The sequence below is a fragment of the Phoca vitulina genome, unplaced genomic scaffold (genome assembly GCF_004348235.1).
Source record: "Phoca vitulina isolate PV1807 unplaced genomic scaffold, GSC_HSeal_1.0 scaffold1, whole genome shotgun sequence".
Classification (NCBI taxonomy): Eukaryota; Metazoa; Chordata; class Mammalia; order Carnivora; family Phocidae; genus Phoca; species Phoca vitulina.
The window spans coordinates 36,974,744-37,000,144 of record NW_022589704.1 but is presented as its reverse complement, the minus strand read 5'-3'; the positions used below and the strand labels follow the sequence as shown (position 1 = coordinate 37,000,144).

The following is a 25,401-nucleotide window of genomic DNA, read 5'->3' as shown; positions in this document are numbered from 1 at the left end:
GCCCCAGGGAGACACCACTTGTCATAAATGAACAATAGGCCCTAATGTAGTATCTGGGAGGAGCAACACAGTGGCTGAGCAGAGCTTGTTGTTTCCTCTTAAAGTAACCTGGAACATGACTCATCTTGTTGGAAGTAAGAGTTGGATAAAGAAGCATTTGTTTAAAACATTGTTGGGACATGGAACTCTTCCCAAGGAACCAAAATACCATTTAGAGTTCCAGAGATTCTTGTTTTGGCTGCACTCCTTAGCTTGTAGCTCAGGTAGGAACAATCCCATCTTCTTAATGAGATTGAAGTGATTAATAAACTTGGAGCTCAGAAGGGGTTTAATCTCTAACTAATCTGCTAACTTTTTTTTTTTTTTTAAATGTTTGGAAACAACAATAATGATTCACATGATTAAAGCTGATCTTAAGGACCATCCAGTAAAAAAAGTCACGGCAGCTTCAACAATGCAATATAAAGTAGCAGGATTTGTATGTATATGGTCCCATTTTACAGAAAGCCAAGATGTCTGAATCTTACTTCCTGACCATATTTTAATGGAAAATGAGTTCAGGAGGGATTTTAAGTGTCAAGTGTGAAATAAAGAGGAGAAATAGCCAGAAGACGCTCTTTCCAGGAACTCTGTGGATACAGGGAAGTTTTTGCCTAAACTCAAAATTTTACTTTCTAGAAGGAGATTAAAAAGAAAAAAAAAGTCTTGGTGATGGCAGGATATGAAGTGCCCAGTTGAGTGGTGCTGAAGAGCTAAGTAGAGGTGGGTAGAGCATCTTTCTTCTTACCAGCATGGGCTACTTTCATAGAAGTGGCTGGCTAATCCTCGGTGAGGATTTCAGACAGCCTAGTATTGATTTCCAGCCCAACAGCATTCACTGCCATGAGGTGCAGACACCCTCCTTGTGTCTGATAAGGGGGTGATTTCCCCTTTAGCTCAAAGCTCCAACTCACATGGCTAGAGGGGCTTGATGGTGGGGAGGTTGGGAGGTATTGAGGGGCCATTCTTTTACCAGTTGACAGTTCCTGAGGTATCTTAGTTGCTGTAATTTTTAGAATCGGCATACGATTTTTCAGAGGACAGTGGAGAAATGGCTAAATTAGTATCAAACAATATAGCAACTTGAGTTGCTGTAGCTGAGGAACCTTGAGGCATAGGTCTGTGCTGCTTGTGGTTATATAAGTGCTGTGATTTGGAAATGTTGAAACCTGCTTTTGTGTGTGCTAAGCACGACATCTTTGAGGCATGGACTGTGCCTCTCTGTACCTCACTCAGTAGCAGTATATTTCCAGCATTAAGATACATTATTTTGATTATTCATCAGTTGTTTGTGGAGATGAATGGTTGTTTCATTCCTGTTTCACAGGTAGTGATGATTTTAAAAATAGTTTTCAAAAGTAACTGATTTAGTGTCTCTAATGAAATATTTTAAGAACTGGGAACAAATAGAAATTATTTCTAGCTTTTTAGCCTTTAGTTTCTAGGCAGCGTGAATATTCCATAGTGGTTAAGATCACAGGCTTTGGACCCAACCTCCCTGGATTCAAATAGTGGCTCAGTTGCTTATGAACTATAAATGTGGGCAAGTTTTTTAATGTTCCTTAAGCTCCAGTTTCCTAATTTATGGGACAGGGATACTGGCATTACCTACCTTTTAGGGTTGTTGTGAAGAATCAATGAAATAATCCATGCACTGTACTCAGAGTATCTGGCACAGAAGTAGCATTCAAAACATATTAACATCATCATTATCATCATCACCAGCTGAAGCAGCTTAAACAGGATGAAGTAATAGTTAACAATGTAGGAGTGAAGTCCAATTCAAATTGCATATTAGATACTGCCCACAACTAGAGTGAAGGGAAAATTGAGGGTGGACTCTGATACCCAGTGCCTAGGAAATTAATTTATGCTAAAAAGTTATCGCTGAACAGATACTTCACTAAAGAAGTTATACAGATGACAAATTAGCATATGAGAAGATGCTCAAAATCATTTGTCATAAGGGAATTGCAAGTTAAAACAATAGTATGATACCACTACACATTTTTAGAATGGCAAAAATCCCCCAAAAAACCTGACAATACTAATTGCTGGCAAGGATGTGGAACAACACTAACTCTCATTCATCATTGATGGGAGACAGTATGGCGGTGTCTTCGAAAATAGTCTTATCATCTAATCCAGCAACTGCACTCCTGGGCATTTACCAAACTGATTTGAAAACTTACATCTATGTAAAAACCTGCATGTGAATGTTTATGGTAGTTTTAATAATAATCACCAAAAACTGGAGTCAACCAAGACATCCTCCAGTTGGTGAATGGATAAACTGTGATATATCTATACAATGAAATATTATTCAATGATAAAAAAAATGAGCCATCAAGCCACAAAAAGACATAGATCAATCCTTAATACATATTGCTAGGTAAAAGGCTACATACTGTATGATTCCAATATACATACTGTATATTTCCAACATTCTGGAAAAGGTAACACTATAGTGACAGTAAAACTATCAGTGGTTTCTAGCAGGGAGGGGCTCAGGATTGAAGAGGTGAAGCACAGGGGATTTTTTTAGGCTGGTGAAACTATTTTGTGTGGTACTGTAATTGTGGATACATGATACTATGCATTTGTTAAAACCTCTAGAACTTTATAGCACAAAGAGTGAATCTTAATATGTGAAAAAAAAATCATTTAGGAGGTCAGGGGATCCCAGGATTGAATGCAGATTGTGACAAAACAGTCTAACTGTATTAAAAATGTATAAAACAGCTTCACTGAAGGGAGTGATGGAAAAGGGTGCTGACCTAAGTAACTTCGGAAATGTGTGTGTAAGACAAAAGAAACTGTGCATAAGCACTGGACTAGAGTTGAAAAAAATTGTTTTTCATGGGGCTATGGGAGAACAATTCTGATACTGTTATGTATGTATACTGGAATTGAACAATTAAGTAAATGAGTTGTAGATGGTGGGAGCCAGGTTTCTCATTGTTGGAGTGGGAGTTTACAAATAAGCCAGGAGAGGAGGCTAGAATTATTCATGTGCTAATGGATGAAAGTTGGAGACATCAGTATGACCTCATGCTTAGCTTAGTGTAGATAAAGAGGATACATATAGTAATATTTATAGATATGTATATATTCATGTGGGCTAGTTTTTGCACATGTATCTCCTTACTCTGAGAGCTGAGAGTACCTAGAAACAATGACACTCTGGTAGGAACAAGCATACCTAGTGCCAGATATTGGTTTCTAATACCATTCTCTAATAAAAGGAACCAGGTTTCCTTAGAGAGATGGCTGATTCCAGAACTGGGCAGGATGTATACAAATGGGGCCTGTAAGCATCTTGTAGTGCCAGAAAGTAAGGAAGTGCTCAAAAACAAAACAAAACAAAATGACAGTAACAAAAACAAATGGCAAAAAAAAAAAAAAAAAATCCCAAAACAACAACAAAAACAAGCCCACAGTGATGGGTTGTATCAAAGGGACACAGGAGCCAACTGAAAGGCTCTCAAGTGCCTAACTGGAACTATTTGAGTAACAAAATAAAATAAAGTAGTATAGGGTTATAATCTATAATTTCAATGTCTATGAGTTCATACTGATATTAAGAGAACAGTATGGAAAGGAGGGTAAAAGTGACTTTACAGTGGAGAGACCTGGAGAATATTAGCCAAGTGATCAAGGTCAACATCAAAGTGATAAGTCATTTGATAGTATGTATGCATTTTTTATATGATGTGATAAAAATGGTACTTTACCTCTGTAATCTTCCTCCTCAATACCTATAACTCTAGTCTGATCATGAGAAAAGCATTAGACAAATCCCAATCAAAGGACAATTTACAAAACACTTGACTAATACTCCTCAAAACTATCAATGCCATCATAAACAAGGATGTCTGAGAAAGTATCATGGCCAAGAAGAACCTAAGGAGACATGATATTAAATGTAATGTAGTATTCTAGATGGGATCCTGGAACAGAAAAGAGGCATTAAGTAAAAACAAAGAAGTATGAATGAAGTATGGACTTTAGTTAATAATAATAATGTATCATTAATGAGTCATTAACTATAAAAAAATGTACCATTCTAATGTAAGATGTTAATAAGGGAAATTGAATGTGGGGTATATGGGAACTCTGTACTATCTTCATAATTTTTCTATAAAATAGTTTTGAAAATTAAAGTTTATTATAAAAATAATTGGTTTAGTTAAAAGAATTTTAAAAGGTAAAATCATGACTTTTATGCAGAAATAAAAATGAGAGTGTTGAAAATTTTGTTTAACTGATTATGAAGGAACCAGGAAGATGCTATAACAATTTACAGAAGAATCTAAACATCAGACACATTTATAGATCAAGAATATTGAAACAAGTGTGCAAATAGAGGCAAAACTAGCTTTTTTTACCATGAGATAGATGAGTCAATTAAAAAAAAAAAAGATTTATTTGTTTATTTTTAGAGAGAGAGAAAGAGAAAGAGAGCAAGTGGGGGGAGGGGCAAAGGGAGAGGAACAGAGAAAATCCCAGGCAGACTCCCCACTGAGTGCAGAGCCCCACGGGGGGCTCAGTCCCACCACCCATGGGATCATGACCTGAGCCAAAATCATGAGTCCAGCACTTAACCTACTGAGCCACCCAGGCACTCCGAGATAAGTCAATTTAACCTCTACTGGAAACACAGAATTTACAAGTCTATAGACAAGAATTATTTTGCATTGCAGTTATCTGCAATTCACAGAACTGTAAAATAACACCCATAAAATCAGCATCAGATAACCCAGAGGGGTATTTTCTAGACAATACATAGTTTTCTACTGAAACACAGTTTTTTCCCCCTATGGTGCATTTATCCTATATACCATTTGCCATAATGGTATTTCAACATAACTCAAAAATATTGAGGTTATTCTTGGAGGTTCCACCTTCTTGCCAATTCTAATGTTGTTCCCTTTGTCTTTGAGACCTTTGTTCATTGACTCCCTTTATGGTTGTCATTAGTTCTGTTCCAAAATATTTTGGCTCTCTGCCTTTTTGGCACATGGTCAGATTAAATTTCCCATCTCTTTTGAAGTTTGGCATAGCCACGTGACTTGTGATGACCAATGAAATGAGAGAGGAAATGATTTATGTTCCTTCCTGGAGGAAGTTTTAAGAGCTGGTGTAAGATTTGTACATTTCCTTTTCCTGCTTTCATTAGTGAGGAAATATGTGTCATTTTCTGTATTCTTTTTTTTTTTTTTTTAAGAGAGAGAGTGCATACGGGGGTGGGAGGGGCAGAGGGAGAAGGAGAGAGAGAATCTTAAGCAGGCTCTACACCCAGTGCTGAGCCTGACTTAGGGCTCTATCTCATGAACAATGAGATTATGACGTGAGCCGAAAATCAAGAGTCAGACACTTAATCAACTGAGCCACTCAGGCGCCCCTCTTTATACCTTCTGTATGCCTAATTCTCTGAGTGATTGTGAAGAGCAGAGCCTCCTTGATGACCTGTATTAGACTACAGCATGAATGAGAAAAGAACTGTCATTATGTTAAGTCACTAGAAGAAAATTACAAGTTTTTAAGTTAGATTGCTTAGGTTTGAATCTTGGCCACACCATTTACTAGCTTAACCTCTCTCTGTTTTAATTTTTCATGTGTAAAATGAGGATAATAATGTCTATGATGTAAGATCATTGTGATGATTAATTTAATATATGCTATCCTTTGACACAAAGTTAATAACAACTGGGTTCTTGTTTATCCTTTGGTATTTTTGGTTCTGTAACTCAAAATTTGTTATTGGTCTCTCAAATTATACCACTGAATGTAATATATTAAGTACAATGTTGTTGAGAATAGTACAGCTATTCCTATGGGGTAGTGTTGTAGAGACAACTTTTCCACTGACTGTCTCAGAATGCTCCCTGGGAGGCTCACTGGTGTCATCTTTCCTGCTAGTGCTTTTTATGTTGAGTGGTTTGTGAAACATGAGGGAATTGGATACCACACTTTAGTATGAGGTGCTACATCAGTTACAGACAGGACAGAGCACCTGAGGAAGACTGAGATTTCTTTCTTGGAATTGGAAATTATTATTCTTTTTCTAGCTCCTGAAGTAGTATCCTTATCTTTTGAAAAATTATCAACCAAATGACTGCTTCACTTTCTTGTAACATTTCTGCTAAGTGAAGTAATTGAAATTAATGAAATGATTATAAAATAGAATAAATATACAATAAAACATGATAAAGTATCTAAGGCTGCTCACATAGGTCATGCATATTCAAATTATTGCAGTTATTATGGACAAAATATGGTATAAAAAGATACGCCTGCTATTGTCTTGTGCTCTCTAGAAGAATATATATCTCTAAGAGTGGAATGAGTTGGCATATTTTCTATAAATTTCTTGCAGCCATTTTCCAAAAATGGAAGAATATCCAACATTATTTGCAAGCCAATTTAATGTTCATTGCAAACTAAAGCGTGTAAGCCCTTTGTGTTTTGATTTATGAGCAGTTTAATTTCCCAGCCTAATGAAAAAGGATATAGAAATGAAATTGAAGGTATATATATGTTTTTGGTATCTAGTGATTATATTTCTTCTGAAAAGTTGGTTTATATTGAACAATAGCAAGTGTCTTAGTCCATTTGGGTGGCTATAAGAGAATACCATAAACTAGGTGGCTTACAAACAACAGTAGTTTACTTCTCACAGTTCTGGAAGCTAGGAAATCCAAGATCAAGGTGTGGGTAGATTTGATGCCTGGTGAAAGGCAGCTTCCTGGTTCATAGAAAGCTGTCTTCTTACTATAACGTCACAGGGCAAAGGGGTGAGGGAGCTCTTTGGGGCCCCTTTTTATAAGGGCAATAATCCCATTCATGAGGACTTTGCCCTCATGACTTAAATGAATCCTGAAGGCACACCCTACAAATACCATCACATTGGGTGTTAGGTTTCCACATATGAATTTTAGGGGGACACTCAGATTATGTTAGGCATCTAACTTTTGTTGAGTGTTATAATAGCATGGAACCTATGAAATACAAAAAATAAGAGGCACCTTTAGTAATTGGGGTCCTTTTCAAAATTTGGGGGGGCAAAAAGCTTTTAGATGTGTTAAGAATGGCCTTGATTATCAATATTGGCATGGAGAAAAGGTACTCATATTTAATTCTTACAGATGTAAGCTTCTGATAAACGCAATTTAAACAGGTAGAAGTTGAAAAGAAAAATATAAGTAGAATTTTAATAAATAAACAAACAAATATTCCTTTAGCTTATGCTTGGAGAAACATACCTGTACTTACCAACCAAGATCTCTCCATTTTTGTCACTTAATTTTTATGCATGCTCCACTCTTGTTCCCACTTTTTGATAATACTGTTTCTCCACATGAAATGCACTTCTTGGAAGTTAAGGTCTAATAGAAATTGTGTATCTTTTCCAAAATATCAACTGACTTCTCTGGTCAACACTGATCTTAGAATTTCTACAGATGTTGAAGTTGTTATTTTATAATTTAAGAGTTATGCAATCTTGCATTATTATCTCTATATTTTATGTTTCTGTAATTTTTTCTCTTTGCATTTGGGCTGTGTTGTTTAAGGAAAGCACCCTCTATACAGAATTCTGGGCACTGATAGAGATATCAAGTGCAAGATGATGGATAAATTCTTAATTGCTGGGAATTGAAAGCAGTTATATTACAAAGATCTTTTCAGGTGAATCTTCATTGGTATTGACAGTGAAGGGAGCTCTGAAAAATTCACCTTATAGATTTGATTTTGGTCTTGGTAAATTCTAATAACAACAACAATAAGAGTAGCAGCTAAAATGTATACAGTACTTACTCGGCCATGCATTATATGAAATATGTGACACACATCACTTTAGTTCTCCCAGCAAACCCATGAGCATTGTCAACACTTTACAGACAAGGAAACTGAAGCACAGAGGGCTTGCGCTGTTTACTGCAGGACCCAGAGAGCTGAGACTGATTCCAGAGCCACACTGTCAAGTACTATGCCGATCTGACTGTCACCACGGGGTAGGCGGCAGCTCAGTCAAATACGCTTCTCATTTTGTGGGTCATAAGTAGAAAAATATTCATATTCTGAGGACCTAAGTGGTTGACTGAAAATTCTGAGCACTTACAGATTAAACATTTAGGGTTTCCATAATAATTGGGGACGATCTAGAATTGAACATAGAATAAAGTGAAGGGAATATAAATTTCTAGCTCTGGTTTTCCTACCAATTTGTTGAATAAATTACAGCTGTAGGCCATCCTGAGATGTAGCATAAAACAGCTATTTTTAAGGTGGAAAAGCGGCTTATAAATAAAAAGATTAAGAATCCCTCTTGATTTTTCTTGATAGACTTTTGTGAATAGTGATGTAATTCTTAATAATCTGAATAATTCATAAAAAATGAATTTATGAATGTACTGGCTAGGAAATTATGAACAACACATGCAGTTTCTCACACTGAAAACATTTAAGCATTTAGAAAAAAATCTGCAAATATTTGAATGATAAAGTAAAAAATATAAAATAAATTTTTCAGAGTTGTGAAGGATTTGTTTATATGCTATACAAGTATGTTGGGGGAAGTTTTAAAAATCAGTTGGATAAAAAAAATTAGTTAGCTTGAATTTCGGGTGGGGTAGCTAAGTTTTAGCCAGTGGATTGCTTAATCAGTCATCAGTGTACAGCTTCTGGGAGGAAACTTCTTCCCAAGTGAATACAGTAGACTCTTGGCTTTCCCAGATTTAAATTTTCAGTTTCCAGTATTTGGGAATGGACCTTAAGTTCTGCAGTGGGTTGATTTATAATTCTGTCAAATTGTAAATATGACATTGAGAATGCAAGGCTGATGTGTTGTAGCCGCTCACAGCCAAGGAGAGTCTGTACCCACATCTTTCAAGTATGTATTTTTTTAAAGATTTTATTTATTTATTTGAGAGAGAGAGAGAGAGCACGCATGAGCGGGGGTGGAGGTGGAGGAAAGGGAGAGGGAGAAGCAGATTTCCCGTTGAGCAGGGAGTCTGACTCAGGGCTCCATCCCAGGACCCTGAGACCATGACTTGAGCCAAAGGCAGACCCTTAACTGACTGAGCCACCCAGGCACTCCTCAAGTGTGTATTTTTTATAGAGGAAATCATTGGCTCTTTTGGTAACTACAAAAGCCCAAGGACATCCATCACTAATGGTAATGGTCTACTAGTTCTACTGAAGTTACAATTTTTTCCATTCACTCATTCACTCTGTCATTCATTCTCTCACTCATCCACTCTCTGAGACCTCCTCTGTGCCTGCAAAACCTCCTGCCGAACCTTTCCCACACCTTTGCCATTAGTCTCTCCTCATTTTGATTTATCTTCTAACCAATGACCTGATTTTTCTGCTCAGTCTCAAAGGCTCTTAAGTATAATATTTAAAGTTGTTTCTTTCATAGCACATCCATCTTCTTTCCTTCTGTATTCCAAACATGTTCTGAATCAAAGTCAATCTTATTTTGAAGGTCGTCTTTCATTGTATTCAAACTGTGTTGTCTGCCTGTTACAGCTTTTGGTTTGCCTTTGCTTTCTCTCTCATCTTCATGAATCCTGTTTTCTCTTTCATCTTTATGGATCCTTTTTTGCTGCTTTACAACATGTGTGAACTTCCTGTTCACAACATGTCAGCAAATAACTTGTCAAACTTCCATGGGCATTTTGTGATTTTTTTTTTAACTTCTAAAACCTTACATAGACTAAACAGTATCAGGGCAGCAATGCTATGGAGCCCCCAAACAACCCGTGTGGGAGAGGTCAGAGTTGCCCTCGATCCTGCAATAAAAACTCAGGAATAAGTGGTGGCGTCTGAATAGGGAGATTCAGAACATGTCAGGCACAGGCTGAACCCACTTCTGGAACTTGCACTGCTATTTTACCTTTCCTAAACAAAATAACAGATTTCTGTTTTCTGATCCTAGTTTCTTCTTTTAGGACCTTCCCATGTTAACATTCTTCATCTCTGTGTAATGTTTGCCAAATGTCAGCCATTCACAATCACATATTTTGTTATAAGCTTTCAAACTCAAATTATAATTAACTTGGTATCTTAAAAATCTGTCTAACCTAAATATATTCATATGAAGTTTCTCTTTCTAATCATTACCATAAAAAAACCTCACTATCAATTACCATAAATGTAAATGAGATTAAAAGAAAACAGTCTTTTTATATTTTCTACTATTGGCCTGTGGCAGTTGCTAAACCTGAGTTTATTCTCTTTTCATTGAAAAAGAAGAACAGGAAGTATTCTGGGTATCAGTTACTGCAAAACAAACCACCCCAAATTTAATGGCTTAAAGTAACATTTTATTACTACCACTCATGGTTTTGTGGGTTGACTTGGGTCATCTGATTGTTCTCATTTAGTGGTCTCTCATGCAGTTTCAATCAGCAGCTGATTGGGCTGGATGTCATAATGGCTCTCTCATTCAGCTGGGCGATAGATGTCACCTGTTTCCTGAGACTTCTTCTGGGACTGTTTACTGCAACACTTACCCATTGCTTCTTTATGTGGTGTGTCCTTCTCACACATGGCAGCTGGGTTCCAAGAGTAAGTGTCCAAAGAGGTCTAGGTGAACACTCTGGGGCTTCTTATGACCTAGTCTCTGAAGTCCCATAACACCTTCGTCACTTTCTGTTGGCTAAGGAGTCACTAAGGCCAGTCCAGATTCAAGGCAAAAAATGGCAAATCATCTTTAATCTATCACAGCTACTGTTAGAGTGGTGTTAAAAACTGGCACCAAACTTAGATGTTCTCCATGATGTAATCAGGATTGACAGTGAACCGAAAGGGGAATGGCTTTCTGCGTGTATAATTCAGTGTTATTTAATTCTGACTCCGTTTATCACCTAAGCTCATCTTGGTGCTCCAGCGGCAGTTAGCCCCTCCCCAGTGTATTCATCTTCTCCTGTGTGTCTCTTGTCTTTGAGATTTCAATATTAATTTGCTGGTATATCCTGGCACTCTCATTCTGAGGGTAACCTTCTGCCTTTTGCTAATGCTGATAAGACAAAGAAGAAAGGTAGAAGGCCAAAAGGAGCATTGTAATGAACAAAATTAGCTTTTTTAAGGCAAACATCCAAATAGTATGTAAGTCAACTTGGAGAGCGTCTTTACAAAAATTCTGGAGAAACAGCTACACTGTTTCTAGATTTAGAAACTTCTCTGGCTCATTTGGAAGGACTATTTGAGGGGAGGATTCTCAGTAGACATCTTTCTTCATGTGTCAGACTTCTGATTCAAATGTGTGTGGGTGAAATATTAATGTTTTTCCCAGGGCATAGGTCGTATAGTTCTGTTTCTAAGACAAAATAATTTGAGTACCAACATCTGTGTGTATTATGGAAAATTTTAAGGTTGTGCAGTTTGTCAGGAATAGTAACCCAAACCAATACTTATAATCAGCATTAGTGAAGTTATGGCAAGCTATTATGAAAATTAATAAACAAATAAGGTGTAGTTTTTTTCTCTTTTAGGAAAAGCACATAAAAGGACCTATTTTTTTGAGAAATGCACAGACTATTAAGCTTAAATTTGGAACCAAAGGTCATTCATACCAATTGATGGTATGAGATTTTTTTGAATTGGTGTATTGGTCTATATCTGCATCTAGTTATTATGTGCATATATTTCAGCTAAAGATATACAGATTCAGAACCTTTCTTTCATGCAAGTGTCAGTTTTTCCTTTAGCATTGTTCAGTAAATATGCTGAATGATATATTAGTTCATTTTGAACAAGCGATTTTTTCTAATTTACATTATCATTCAGCACAAATGGCTTAACTGTCAAGGTTAAATCTCCCTGGCTCTGTACTCAATGACATTAAGCAAGTAAATGTTGTTTATTTGGTATTAAGCCTTAACTGTAAAGAGGTGTTAGGAGTTTCCAGGCAGTTTCTGATACAAAAATTCTCTTGACCCCATTAGATTTTTAAAGAAGCGAGATAGATACTAGCTGATGCTTGAGATATGTTTTGGATAAATACTTAAGATGTTCTGAGTGGATCCAGGCTAACATTGTTGTCACTGGTATGGTTTTTAGCTCTGAAGATTTCTGAAATGGATTATTTTTTGAAAGTTGTTAAGCACTGATAGGGAACTCTCTTTTTCTCTCTTAAATTACAGTAGATCCTACAGTTTGAAAACTGTTTATGGACACAATACGATGAAGTGTTAATGATGGAAATATATCTTTGAACTTTCTTTTTTTGCATGTGTGTTAAATCACTGATGAGTCACTGTCTCTACTTTTGCTTAATTTCAAGATTAAATTCATTCATGAACATGATATTTATAAAGAGTTGTTAATAGCTTAGATGTTACAACAGTAAATGAAATAAAGGATCCACAATTATGTACACATCTGGGCACAATAACATAAAAATAAATATACCTAGAAAAATATCTGGAGAAAAATATACCAGCATGTCCGTAGTCATGTCTTAATATATTTAAAGATTTTATTTATTTATTTATATGACAGAGAGAGACACAGCGAGAGAGGGAACACAAGCAGGGGAAGTGGGAGAGGGAGAAGCAGGCTTCCCGCGGAGCAGGGAGCCCGATGCATGGCTCGATCCCAGGACCCTGGGATCATGACCTGAGCCAAAGGCAGACGCCTAACAACTGAGCCACCCAGGTGCCCCTGTCTTAATATATTTAGATGATATCTTTTCCCTTTGGTGATGTTTTTTCTTAATGCTTTTCTTTAATTTTAACTTTTCTGGAATGAGAACATTGTAGCATGGGCATGTGTCAAGTAACTAAATGAGATACTGTAATCGCTAATGTTTATTTTTCATCTTAATTGTTAGTTTTAAAATTAGATTCATGAATAAACAAAGGAAAAGTTTCTAGGTCAGTCATTTTCTGGCTTCATTTGTGCCAGAGTGACATTTATTATACACACTTCCCTCCTTTTAGTTTTATACATTTGTATTAGTGGTCTTATGAGCACTCCAAGGGGACACAGCCCCACTTCCAGGTGATGAGGCAGTATGTTCCTCTACAGTGGATGGAGATGTCCCTCTTTCACTCTTGGTTCTGTGGCCAGGAAGGCCCCCGTTTTTCACTTGGAAATGATGCACCTCTGTTATTAGCAGACTAGCAGGAGTGGCCTGGGCCATTTCTGTGACTCACAGTGACTCATTGGGATCTTCAGCAAAAATTCCTTCTCTTAATCTTGTCAGCTTTCAGGAGCTTCAGAAGTTTAGGTAGAAGGGATGTGAGTGATTGAAGGATATTTTATAGGAATAATCAAAGGCTGCGCATTTTATACATTTTGATTCTGGAGTAGAGGATGGGAAAGCTATGCATTTGGATTCTGGGCAGATGGAAATTCTCACAAAAAACTATGGAAAAGGTAAAAACAGTGCCTAGGTAACTAGCAAAATAAATGGTACAGAGTACTTTTTCTGTGTGCTTTTTCCATCTTTGTTTCTCATTCTTTGATTTGTATCATCTTTCATCCTTTCTCTAGTCGATCATGTGAGGCTACAGAATAATGGAGAAAAGAGAAAACAATATACCTAATGCCAGTCCATTTACTGAATCAAACTTATTGCCTGAAGTTATTTTGTTGCTATTTTTGTCCTGTAATAAACATGTCTCATTGAGTAAGAGAGAAGAGGAAGTCATCCCCAGGGGGTGAATCTGCATGGAAGAGTGTGCAGTAATTTGTGCAAATGACTACTAGTCATAGAACTTCTGGAATAAAGAAAAATTCATTACTGCTGCTTTAGGTAAAAGCAGTAAAAGTAATTGAAAGTAGTCTGAAAAGGAGTATGTGCCACTTGGGTTCTTATAACTAGATCACGCCTTTATAAAGAGAAGATAGTGGCCTTTTAGCATAAGACTTACCACATATCCCAACCTCCCATTTTAAAGAGATGATTTTGAAAATAATCAGTCAAGGAGAATCTTCAATTACTACTTTGTTCAAAAAACCATACAATTTTGGTTGTTAGAAACACGACTCCAACAGATGTGTTCTTCACAAAATCGAACACATGAAAACTCTGTGACTAAACTAAACCGCAGTTGAGCCATTTAGTACAGTATCTTGAGAAAAAGATGTGTTTGGATCCTTTTACATTTAATGACTTTGTGTGAAAAATTAAGGGGTTAAAAATAAAATGAAATAACTGAGTCTTTTATTTTCCTTCCTAATAGTTTATTGTGTAAAGAGACTTTCTTTTCCTACTATGCTTTATACTTTGATACTTTTCATCTCCTTGCAAGCTTAAGAAAAGTGATGAATGTTCTAGATCTGTAGTTTATCAATTTGTATCAAACAGCTGTTTGTATCAGTAGCCAGGCCTGCCGAGCTACAAAGTACGGACATTGAAATTTCTGAATTCTGTAATCTAGTAGGTCATCTGCCTCCATAATTTTTAGAGAACCATTTTTGCACTACCCGGACACATCTTGAGGGGCGTTTGCAGTTTTATTAATTGCATTTGTAACTCACAGAAATTCTTACATAAGGAGAAGGATGGGTGAAGTCCTTCAAAGTTTTTCAAAGTTTTTTTATTCTATCTGGAAAGGGTTTATTTCGTTTATTTTATTTTCTATTATCTCCTTTTCTATAGAGATAGTCTGCTGAATAATGTAGAAAATTACTCTTTATGATATTCACTCTTTATTCCGTATCAAAGGTCTGAGAGAGCAGATGTTATGGACATCAGGGTTATGAGGGACAGGTTGGCTGGAGATTGGCAGGGAAGGTAAGTGAGGGGTTAGGGCTAAGTCACATTCTGTGCTTGCTCTCTTAAATTTCACATGGATAGATTCTGACTGTATTGAAAATAAGAGCCACCTTGACAGGTAAATGAAAGTGGGTGGTGTCTCAGAAGGAAAGTTATAGACTAGGCAGTGTCTATTGCCGGCAGCCAAGCCCAGGCTCTCTTGTCCCTATAACAGTGTTTAGATCAGGCCTGTGGAAGTCATTTTCATTCTATTCTTCCCTGTTGCCCCACTCACTGCAGAGCAGCATTCTGGAATAGTTGCTGTAATTTATACTACTCAGAGGATATTTTATTTTTTAAAAGAGGATAAAGTCATTAACCTGGACTAGAATTACAGGGGGCTCAGCTGTTGCTTATAAGGCTCAGCAGCTTATAAGGCTGGTCCCAAATGACGTTACTAATCTCTCCACCCAAATTCCACCCATTTTTTTTTTCCTTTCATGTCAGAAGCTACCAGTACCTTTACACAAATGGTCCTGGTGAAGTTTGTCTTGCTGTTTAGAGATGGCCTTATAGAGTATGATTTCAGGAGTATTAGAATGGACTTCTTGCCCTTCTCCAACTAACCTACCTACCAACTAACAAACCAACCAACTCACCAACCGATCTTTTTACCATGGGACAGAGCCCTTTATTCCCATGTTTAAAGCCACTGTGAAGTATAAACGACTATGGTAAAATTCTTTATTGAATGTTTCTATTACTACAAGGTCAGTTTAACAAGGCAGGGGAAATGGAGAAGTTAAAGATGTTCGGAGAAGTTACTGAAACTACAGGGCTCGGGTCACTTGACATGTATATTCCCAATTTTGTTTAGGGCTAGACTGTTAAACACCCTTCATGGAGCAAAACTGGGCTATTTTAGAATAAATTCTCTTGAATGGTGAATGAGTAAGACATGTCTGACTAAAGGATCCAAAATATTTCCAAGTTTTTTTGTTTTAGGCTTCTAGGAGCCTCCCCATACTTTCTCTCTCTGACCATTGCTACTCATATTGACTGCAGGGCCCTTCAACAGTAACTCATTACACAGAGTCACAATCTGATGAGATGTGGCTAGTTTCAGTGCTCTGGTCCTGTGGAAGGGGGTTGTGCTGAGAACTTGGGCATTTTCTTTAGCCTGTGATGGTTTAGGAATTGTTATCTTGAGACATCTCTCTGCCACACCAGGCACAGTTATTCTCCCTTTCTAGATACTTTGGCTTTCTTGATAACTCACTAGTGTGTGTGTGTGTGTGTAACAGAAAGGTGTTTCTAATATAGTTTAATTCAAGAACTATTCCTTAGTCACCTACTACGATTAAGACACTGTTCCACGAAAAAAAAAAAAAAAAAGACACTGTTCCAGGCACTGCAGGGATTTGGAGTGAAGCATAGAGACTGTGGCCTTGAGTTAATATTAAAAGTGGGGTGAGGAGATGGGGTTCGGAATGGTGAAGAGATAGAAGACAGCATTTTAAGCATTTTGCTGTATTAAAAGAAAGGAAAATCCCAACTACTAGGGAAGCTATCCTGATTTGCTCAGATCTGCTAGTTTTGTTTTGTTTTCTCCTTCTCCTTTGGTGAGGCTTAGGATCAATCTCTAAAAAGAGAAAAATTAATAAAGAAAATATTTTAAAGTACCTGCTCCTAGGAACAAAGCACTTATGAGTGGAACAGTTACTAGCTCTTTAAAGTGCTTGCCCTTGACTTAAAAGAGAACTTTTAAAAAACTCAGTGAATGGGGTGGGCACCATTTCTTAGCTGATTCTCAATTATTCAGGAGCTCATTATCCAGTTGGAGAATTATCTAAGTTGCCCTCTTTTTCTCCTCCTTTTATTTTTGCCTCTCATGTGATCTCTGTGTCCCTTTATATATTAATTCCTCCATAGCTGGTAGGAAGGAGAATAAAAAGATTAATTGCAAACCTTTAGGTAGATTGGTTAGGAAAAGGCTCTGATGTTTGGGCAAAATGAGGGTAGTTGGTGGATTGCCTATTTGTTCTGGTTCGTTATCGTCATGGATAATGATTGATGGAAACCAATGGAACTGGGCCTGCTGAATGGCTTAAAATCTAGGTGTAGGAGGAAGGTTCAGTTTTTCTTTATTTTATACATTGTCCCATAACCTGCATTATATAATGATTTTGTAAAGTCTTTATGCTTTTTTTTTTTTTTGAGTACAGTATTTAAATTTCAGAGTCTAAAATAAACTTCCTGGAAGAGTAAGCTGGGTTAAAATGGTTATAGCTGCAAGGATACTTGCTGTGACATGCTTCCAGAAATCTGTAAGGCAAATATGAGAGTATTTTGGCTCTAATGCTCCTTAGCCAATTAGAGTTTATGGCAGCTGTCATTCAATATTAGTGGCCTATAGTTAAAAGATGAATACTTTAAAATGGATGTGTTTATGGTTCCTTCTCTTATCTCAAGATAAGTGGTTTGGCTTGCCAGCAGGTGGTTTTTTGTTAGGATCCCTTCCAGGATATAAATGGACAGGACGTGGTCTTCCAAAAGATTTCTTTCTTTGGCTCTTTTAAAAGTAGTGTTAGCAAGGGATAATAAGATAAGATGCCTAATGGATCCCTGAACCCACTTTCAGTGAGTTCATGGAAGTCTATAAATGTGCAGCTGGGGAGTGTTCTTTAGAGCCAAGAAGATTACTGTTCATGCTTCTGACTTTGTGAAGGCAGCGCATCCACAACGCCTTTTCCATAACCACAGAGATCAAGTCAGAAGTTTCTCTCTCTCTTTCTTATATTCAAAAACACTATTGAAATGATTGATATATTTTGAAAGAGTAGTTTATAAGAGAGGTATAAGTTAAAATTCTGACCTTTGGATAAAATTTTATAAAGCCCTTTTCTCTCCTTGTCTTACCTCCTTTACTAGCTCCTTTTATAGATTGCGGTCACCAAACACCCTATGATGTTCTCTGCCATTTTGGCATCTAAATATTGCAGAGGTTGTTTGGATAAAGACATGTTAGAAATAAACTTTAGACATAGAATTTTGAAAACACACATAAAATATACACAGTTACAACGAAAGATTAAATAGAAATCAATGTTTGATATAAGGATTAAAGAATTTATTAAAGTCAAATAACTCCAAAGGGAAAAGGCAATAAACTAAAACCAATAGAAAGGTCAAAAGAATTATGATTTTCCTTGTGGAGGAATGATTGATGTAGTGCCCCATGCTGTTCCCTAAGAATTTAGGATGGTATTTGGATGACTGTGCTTGTTTTGCACTTTGTACTGGGGATGAGTTGGGCAATGATTCCAAGGCTGATGATGAATAGAGAAGTTACTTTCAAATTACCTCTGGAACAAACTTGTCTGAATTTCAAACTCATCCCTTCAACTCTGATGTGACAGCTCCATGTTTATGTCTCACAGGTATCTCAAATTTTACATGTTTAAATTTCTTGATCTTCCCCTAGAACTATGCTTCTCTTCTCTTCTTCATAAGTAAATAATGTCTCTATCTTCTTAGAACCTTGGGAGCCATTTTTGATGACTCCCTCCATATTTAGTGCATTATCAATTCACCTTGATTGCACTTCCAAAGTGTACCTTTTTAAAAAAAAGTTTTTATTTAAATTCCAGTTAGTTAACATGCAGTGTAATATTAGTTTCAGGTGTACAATATAGTGATTCAACATTTCTGTACAACATCTGGTGCTCATCACAAGTGCATTCCTGAATCCCATCACCTATTTAACCCATCACCCCAAGTGTACCTTTACTCCACCAACTTCCTAACCCCACCTCCAAGCCAACAACTCCTGAGCCTGGGCTTCTGTAGTAACCTCCTAACTGATTTTATAACTTCCATGTTTTACTTATTTTTTTTTAGTTTAATGAAGTTTTATTTTTCAAAATGTACATTTGGTGCCTCTTCATCGGCAGATGGGGCATCTCCACCCTTGGTGTTTCTGGTATAAATTACTTAAGCTCTGTGCTTTAAAACCAGTTTAATAAGTCCTTTACTAAGGAGCACCTGAAGGGCTGCCCTGGCCAGGGGACCTTGAATCTTTAGTCTCTCAGAAACAACAGCTGCGGTTATAAGCTTATCGTTGGGAGTCTCCTTATAGAGTTTGTCATATGTTGGTTTGTTAAACAAGACCAGGTTATTGAGCTTGTCCCGAACTTTATCTTTGGACTTCTTCTTTTTGGTCTTGCCCCCATATTTATTCACTGGGTCTTTGTCTTTTTTGGCTGACTTTCTGGCATCTTTCTTCTTGTTGTTTTCCTTGGGTGGCATTGTGAAGCTCAGAGAGCAGTGGGCACCCCTGCAACCTCACTAAGATGTCAGACAAAAAGAAAGCTAACTTCCATGTTTTTCTTTCTTCAAACTCTTCTCCACACAATGGTTAGAACTGGGATAAACCACACCACTGTAATATGGTATCCCCAAAATAGAGTGTTTCAACCAAGGTAGACATTTAATTCTCTCTCAAGTAATATTTAATCTAGGTGGGAGTTTTCAGCTAATGGTCTGTTCTACTATTGTCAAAATATGGTTTCTATTTTGGGCCCCAGACTCCACTTGTTACTATCTTCCAGCAGCAGGTAGGAGGGAGAGGGCCAGGGGAGCACATACCTTGTTCTTTTAGGGAGACTGCCCAGGAGCTTGGAGCATTTATATAACTTCCTGAAGGTTACACAGCTATTTGATGGCTGAGCTGATTGGATCTGAGGTTTGTGTGACTCAGAAGCTGTGAGACCACTCTTAGGGGAAAGAAAACGTATAACTATTGCACTCCAAATTAACATTGCACCTATAAAAAATTCGTATTTTGAAATAATTATGTAATGTTTTCAATTATTTAGAGTATGGCAGTATTAAGAGTGAAAAGATAAATAGAAATAAGAATATTTGAAAAGTATATCTGTGGATGATAGGAAGCAAATATATCACCATAAGGAAAAAGTATTCACCTTCTGCTGATGGTGTTGGAAACAGAGGTGAGAAAGAGAGTCTCTCTTGTGGGAGTTCTTAATTGCGTGGAGCAAAGTCCTCAATAAAATTAAAAACTTAATTTTCAATTCCATTTCTTGGTTGTAGTCACTAAATAGCTCTAGTAGAGAAGTGTTACAAAGTGTAAGTGGCTGCTCTCTCAAGTTACTATCAAGTAGAGAACAGGTGAGTCAGACTTCAGGATACCTAAAGCTATGGCCTTAACCCTGGGCGCTGATCCCTGGCTATATCCATGCCTATGAAATCAGAATTCTGGGGATGGGCCCTGTATGAGTTCACTAGGACTGCCATAACAAAGCATCACCGTCTAGGTGGCTCACAATTATTTGTTTATTTTCTATGATTTATCTTCTCATGATTCTGGAGATCAGAAGTCAGAGATCAAGGTGTCTGAGGGTTGGTTTCTTCTGAGGCCTCTCTTCTTGGCTTGTAGATGGTAGTCCTTTCCTTCCTGTTCCTTCACAGGTCTTCCCTCTGTACCTGTCTGTATCCTAATCTCCTCTTCTTCACTTCCTTCCCTATTTTTATAAGGATTAGAGCTCACCCCCATGATGTCATTTTACCTCTTTAAAGAACCCATCTCCAAGTACAGTCAGATTCTGAGGTACTAGGTATAGGACTTCAACATATGAATTTTGAAGGGACACAATTCAGCTCATAACAAGACCAAAGAATCATTGTTTTTAACCCCTGCCCCCAAGTGGTTCCAATATGCAGCCAAATTTGACAGTCAGTGTCCTTTGTAGGATTCTCTAACCTGGCTCCATTAGAATCATTTGAGTAGCTTAAAAAAAGTAAAAAACACCAATACTTAGGCATCACCCTCAGAGGTTTGATTTGATCTGTGTGGGATGGGCTATTGTTAGTTTCTAAAAGCTCCTTGGTAACTTAAATATGTGGCCAGGCTTTGGACACCACTGTCCTAATGGTTGTATTTCTTAACTATAAATGAAAGCATATTTCTTATCTTTCTCTAAATTTTTTCTTTGAAAATTCATACGAAACACACCTCCTTTTTTATGAAAGATGTATATTCAACAAAGTAGTATTCAGGTCTAAAAAAGAGCTAAATACTTCCAAGGTGGTATAGTTTCAAATGTCAAGCATGAGTTTTGCAATATAATTTTGCATTAGGCTTACTGTGTTTTTCTGCTTAATGAAAATAAATCAAAGCAACTTGGGTATATCACTTAGAAAGCCAACCAAGTTAGGTAACGGACACTATAATGATTAAGTTGACTAAAATGTGGTAACTTTTAGTGAGGAATTTTTTTAAATGTAACTTTTTTACTTTATTCTTTTTTAGATCACAGAATTTCCCTTTCAGCAAATACAAAGTTTATTAAAACAATTTTTTTTATTGAAGTATAGTTGACATACAGTGTTATATTAGTTTCAGGTGTACAACATAGTGATTTGACAATTCTGTACATTGCTCAGGCTCGCCATGATAAGTGTAGTCCCCACTGTCACCATACAATGTTATTAAAATATTATTGACTATATTCCCAATGCTGTATTTTCATCTCTGCGACTTATTCATTTTATAACCAGAAGCTTGTACCTCTTAATCCCTTTTGCCTATTCCTAGGGAGGAAATTTCTTGATTAAAGAAATGCTGTTTTTTGGCCTTCGGGAGGAGGCTGGATTTTCCTTTCCAGATGCTATCAAAATCTGATGGAAATTCATTGATTTCATCAGGCCAATTTCTGTGTTTTGAAGTGAAGCCACTTATCTGGCATTTTTCATTACAGCTTGACGACAGCTGGCTCCTTCCCAGAATGCAGTACTGTGACAGAGATTATTTTATGAAGTCATGGATCAGCTGCCTTTGTAACTTGCTTTAATTGATTATGTGTATGTTACTTCACTCTCTGGGCTTAAAAGAAGGCTGCACTTAGGTGAGGAAACAATATTATTGTTTCATTGATAAAAGACCATTTCTTTCATGCTATGTTACACTGTCTTTCCCATTGTGCCTTAATAATATTTTTGGTTTCAGGCTTTTTTGACAGTTGTTTTTAAATACTATAATTTCTATTTTGACTGAATTATGTAGCTTTAGAAGCAGTATTTAAGATCACAAAAACATCATTTGAACTATATAAGTATACTGTTCCAGGAGCGTAGTTGATTTTTATTTGTCCTTTCTCTGTTGATTTCTGACAGAGATCTGAGGAAGTGAGCTTTTTTTTTTTTTTTAAGATTTTATTTATTTATTTGAGAGAGAGAGAGAGTGAGAGAGAGCAAGCACGAGCAGGGGGGTGGGGGCAGAGGGAGAGGGAGAAGCAGACTCCTCACTGGGCAGGGATCCTGACTCAGGGCTCCATCCCAGGACCCTGGGATCATGACCGGAGCCGAAGGCAGACGCTTAAACAACTGAGCCACCTAGGCATCTCAGGAAGTGAGCTTTTAAGTAAAACAAAACAAACAAGAAAAAACTTCAATTATTATTACAAATGTGCAGTACATAGTCACTTTCTAAAGTTGTGGGGTACCCATGTCTTGCTGGAACTACAAGAATTCCAAGGGCTGAGATTAAATTAGATCTAAGTATATCAATAAGCGTAGATACCTCTACTTTTGCTTTTCAGTTTATCCATTTTCATCCTTTTTTTTAAGATTTTATTTATTTTTTTGAGAGAGAGAGAGAGGGAGCGCAAGAGCAGGAGGAGGGGGAGAGGCAGAGGGAGAGGGACAAGCAGACGCCTTGCTGAGCAGGGAGCCAGAAGCCAGGCTTGATCCCAGGAGTCTGAAATCATGACCTAAGCTGAAGTCAAACGCTTAACCGACTGAGCCACCCAGGTGCCCCTATCCATTTTCATCTTTAATTTCCCTTCATACCACCATCTAACGTCTTTTTTTCCTTTCCTTTCCTTTCCTTTCCTTTCCTTTCCTTTCCTTTCCTTTCCTTCTTTCCTTTCCTTTCTTTCCCTTCCCTTTTCTTTTTCTTTCTTTCTCTCTCTCTCTCTCTTTCTTTCTTCCTTTCTTTCTTTCTTTCTTTCTAATTGCATCATTTCTCTTTGTCTTTGTACAACACAGATTTTCCCTATCTGGAAAATTCTTCCCCGCATAACCCCTGATACCATTCATTGAGTTTCTCAGTCTTTTCCCTACCAAAATTCCAGAAAGAACGATGTATTTCTTCCTTACCACTAAGCTTTGGGCCTCTTGTTTTTACCACTCTAAACCTCCCCCCCTCAGTAATTATGAAATCAATTTTCTTTTCTAGAAGTTAGATTGGCATTTCAAAGCAGGAAATAAAAAGTATGAAGAAAACTATAAAGAGAAAAAATTTTTCTATCTTCTTTAGAAAATGAAATTGGAAATACAAAAAGGATACATAAATTTTATCTATTATGAACATTTGATGAGTAAGTATGGTTGTCCCAAAAAAGATTGTGGCTTCCCCCAAAAGATAAGATTGGAAGATAAATCTGTCCTCATTTATCCTTGACATCGTCATCACAAGTACTCTTGTCTAATGATCCATAACTAAGGCTTTGACTACAGTACCTGATGATGGATACTCGGATGGTTTACTGCAAGATGTTTTAAACAGATCTCTCCTGATTTGGAAATTTTTCTTGTTACAATGCAGGAATCCCATTATTACTAGAATATCAGAATAACTGCCACATTCTCTGGAGTTGCCCGTAATTTATAAACTTTTATTTTTCTTTATTCCTTTATTTCTTAATTATTTAAATTAAACAATTATGGTGACAGTATTATATGAAAATTATTAAATCAAATATTTTTATAGAGCATATGACAAAAAACACTATTCTTTTTTCTCTTCTCTTACTGCCTTGTTTCACTTACTAGAAGGACCACTTCAATGTTTTTAGCTACTTGTTCTGGAATTTACTTCCTTATTTGAAAATAATATGCCTCTTGATTAATCATTTTTACTTTCTATTAGGCTATATGAGGATCTTTACTTACTTATACCTCATCTTTAAGTTCAAAATCCCACATAAATTGCTGTTATTTCCAAGCATGCTCTGATTTGAAATGATTTGAAATGAAACAAAACTGCACTAAATAATTTGGTTTATGTAGTAAAGTTAAAAACTTTACTTCTTCCTTATATAATTTATTATGTCTAAATTTTTAGTTACATCTTTTCCCAGTATCTTCTTATGACTATGTCAGTGCTCTCCACAGTTGAGTGATCTCTGTGTGACTGCATTTCTTTTCTTATTTTTGTTGTTATTTTTAGCTGGAGTTAATAATTGCCTCATTTTTTCCCTTTAATGTTTTTGGAATGCTATGTCTTCCAATGTCCTCTAACAGTTCTGCAAAATATCTCCAGTACAGTATTCTGCATGCTCAAGCAGCCAGATAATTTACCAACTCCCCTTTTTTCCTGCTTCTTAGAGTCCTCTGCCTCCTGCCCCTGTGTGCACTGTGTTCACAGGGCCTGAGGCACAGCTGTTACTCTGGGAGGGCCCACTGCCTCTCTCCTTGTTTTCTAAATCCATGTGCTCTTCCTTTTTAGTTTATTTTTTGGTTTTGGTTAAGGCATAACTTGTAGTGGCTTCTTGAAAAAGTGTGTTTGGGAAATGAATTTTGTAGACTTTGCATGTCTAAATGGACTAATTCGGGGCGCCTGGGTGGCTCAGTTGGTTAAGCGACTGCCTTCGGCTCAGGTCATGATCCTGGAGTCCCGGGATCGAGTCCCGCATCGGGCTCCCTGCTCGGCAGGGAGCCTGCTTCTCCCTCTGACCCTCCCCCCTCTCATGTGCTCTCTCTCTCTCTCTCATTCTCTCTGTCTCAAATAAATAAATAAAATCTTTAAAAAAAAAAAGAAAGAAAAAAAGAAAAAGAATGAAAAAACAGTCTTTAAAAAAAAATAAAAATAAAAAAATAAATGGACTAATTCACCGCAAGTTGATCAGAGAAGTTAGCTAGATCTTTTTTTGAGGGGCCTACCCACCCACAAAATATCGTTATACCTAAGCCTTTTCTCTTGGGCAGTTTAGTTTCACCAGAGAAGGATCCCCAATCTCTTGACAAGGGGAATGCAACCTGAAGGCAATTTCTGTGATCATTGTACAGATTTTCACATATTGCACTCGTTTTCAGCATTGTACCTTTCACTTGCCCTCTTTCGTGACTGCTGTGCCTGAGTCTGAAACCTCTGTCATTTACTTTCTCTGGAAAATAAACCTTAGATTTCTAGTGGGTGCTGAAGGTTAGGACTTGGGAGCTGTGGTGTGCTGGTAAATGTTTAACAACTAGCTCTCTAAAAAATTCAAAACAAAACAATACTCTGATTTGTAGCATTTGCCACCTTCTCCAAATATTCATCTTATAGTTGATTTCAAGCTACCAATGTGAGGTCACTGCAGAGTTTACCCTTGCAAGCTGGTACAAACCAGCTGCAGCCCACCAGTGATTGAAAGAGTCTAAAAATCCCTTCATTTTAGCAACTGCCCTTACTTTCATCTTCCAAAGTACCCAGCATCTCCATTTCGTAAGCATTTCCAGGGGCAAATTGGCTTGCTTCTTGTAGTCATTGGCTTGATTTTTCTCCTCTCTGCTAAAATGTTCCCTCCATCTGCTTTCCATCTTCAAATGTTGGATTATAGTCACTTCTTCATTTCACTGAAGTTGGA

At 37.1% G+C, this 25,401-nt stretch overlaps 2 protein-coding genes across 3 annotated transcripts in view; one reads left to right on the top strand and one right to left on the bottom strand.

Moving 5' to 3' along the window:
* PLCL1 (phospholipase C like 1 (inactive)) overlaps positions 1 to 25,401 on the top strand; it is a 334,323-nt gene that overhangs the window by 111,314 nt on the left and 197,608 nt on the right. The gene's annotated exons all lie outside the window — the stretch shown is intronic.
* On the bottom strand, positions 18,453 to 20,116 carry LOC116633109 (40S ribosomal protein S25-like). The gene has a single exon (XM_032405428.1). The coding sequence runs from the start codon at positions 19,058 to 19,060 to the stop codon at positions 18,746 to 18,748; it is 315 nt and encodes a 104-aa protein (XP_032261319.1). The 5' UTR covers positions 19,061 to 20,116; the 3' UTR covers positions 18,453 to 18,745.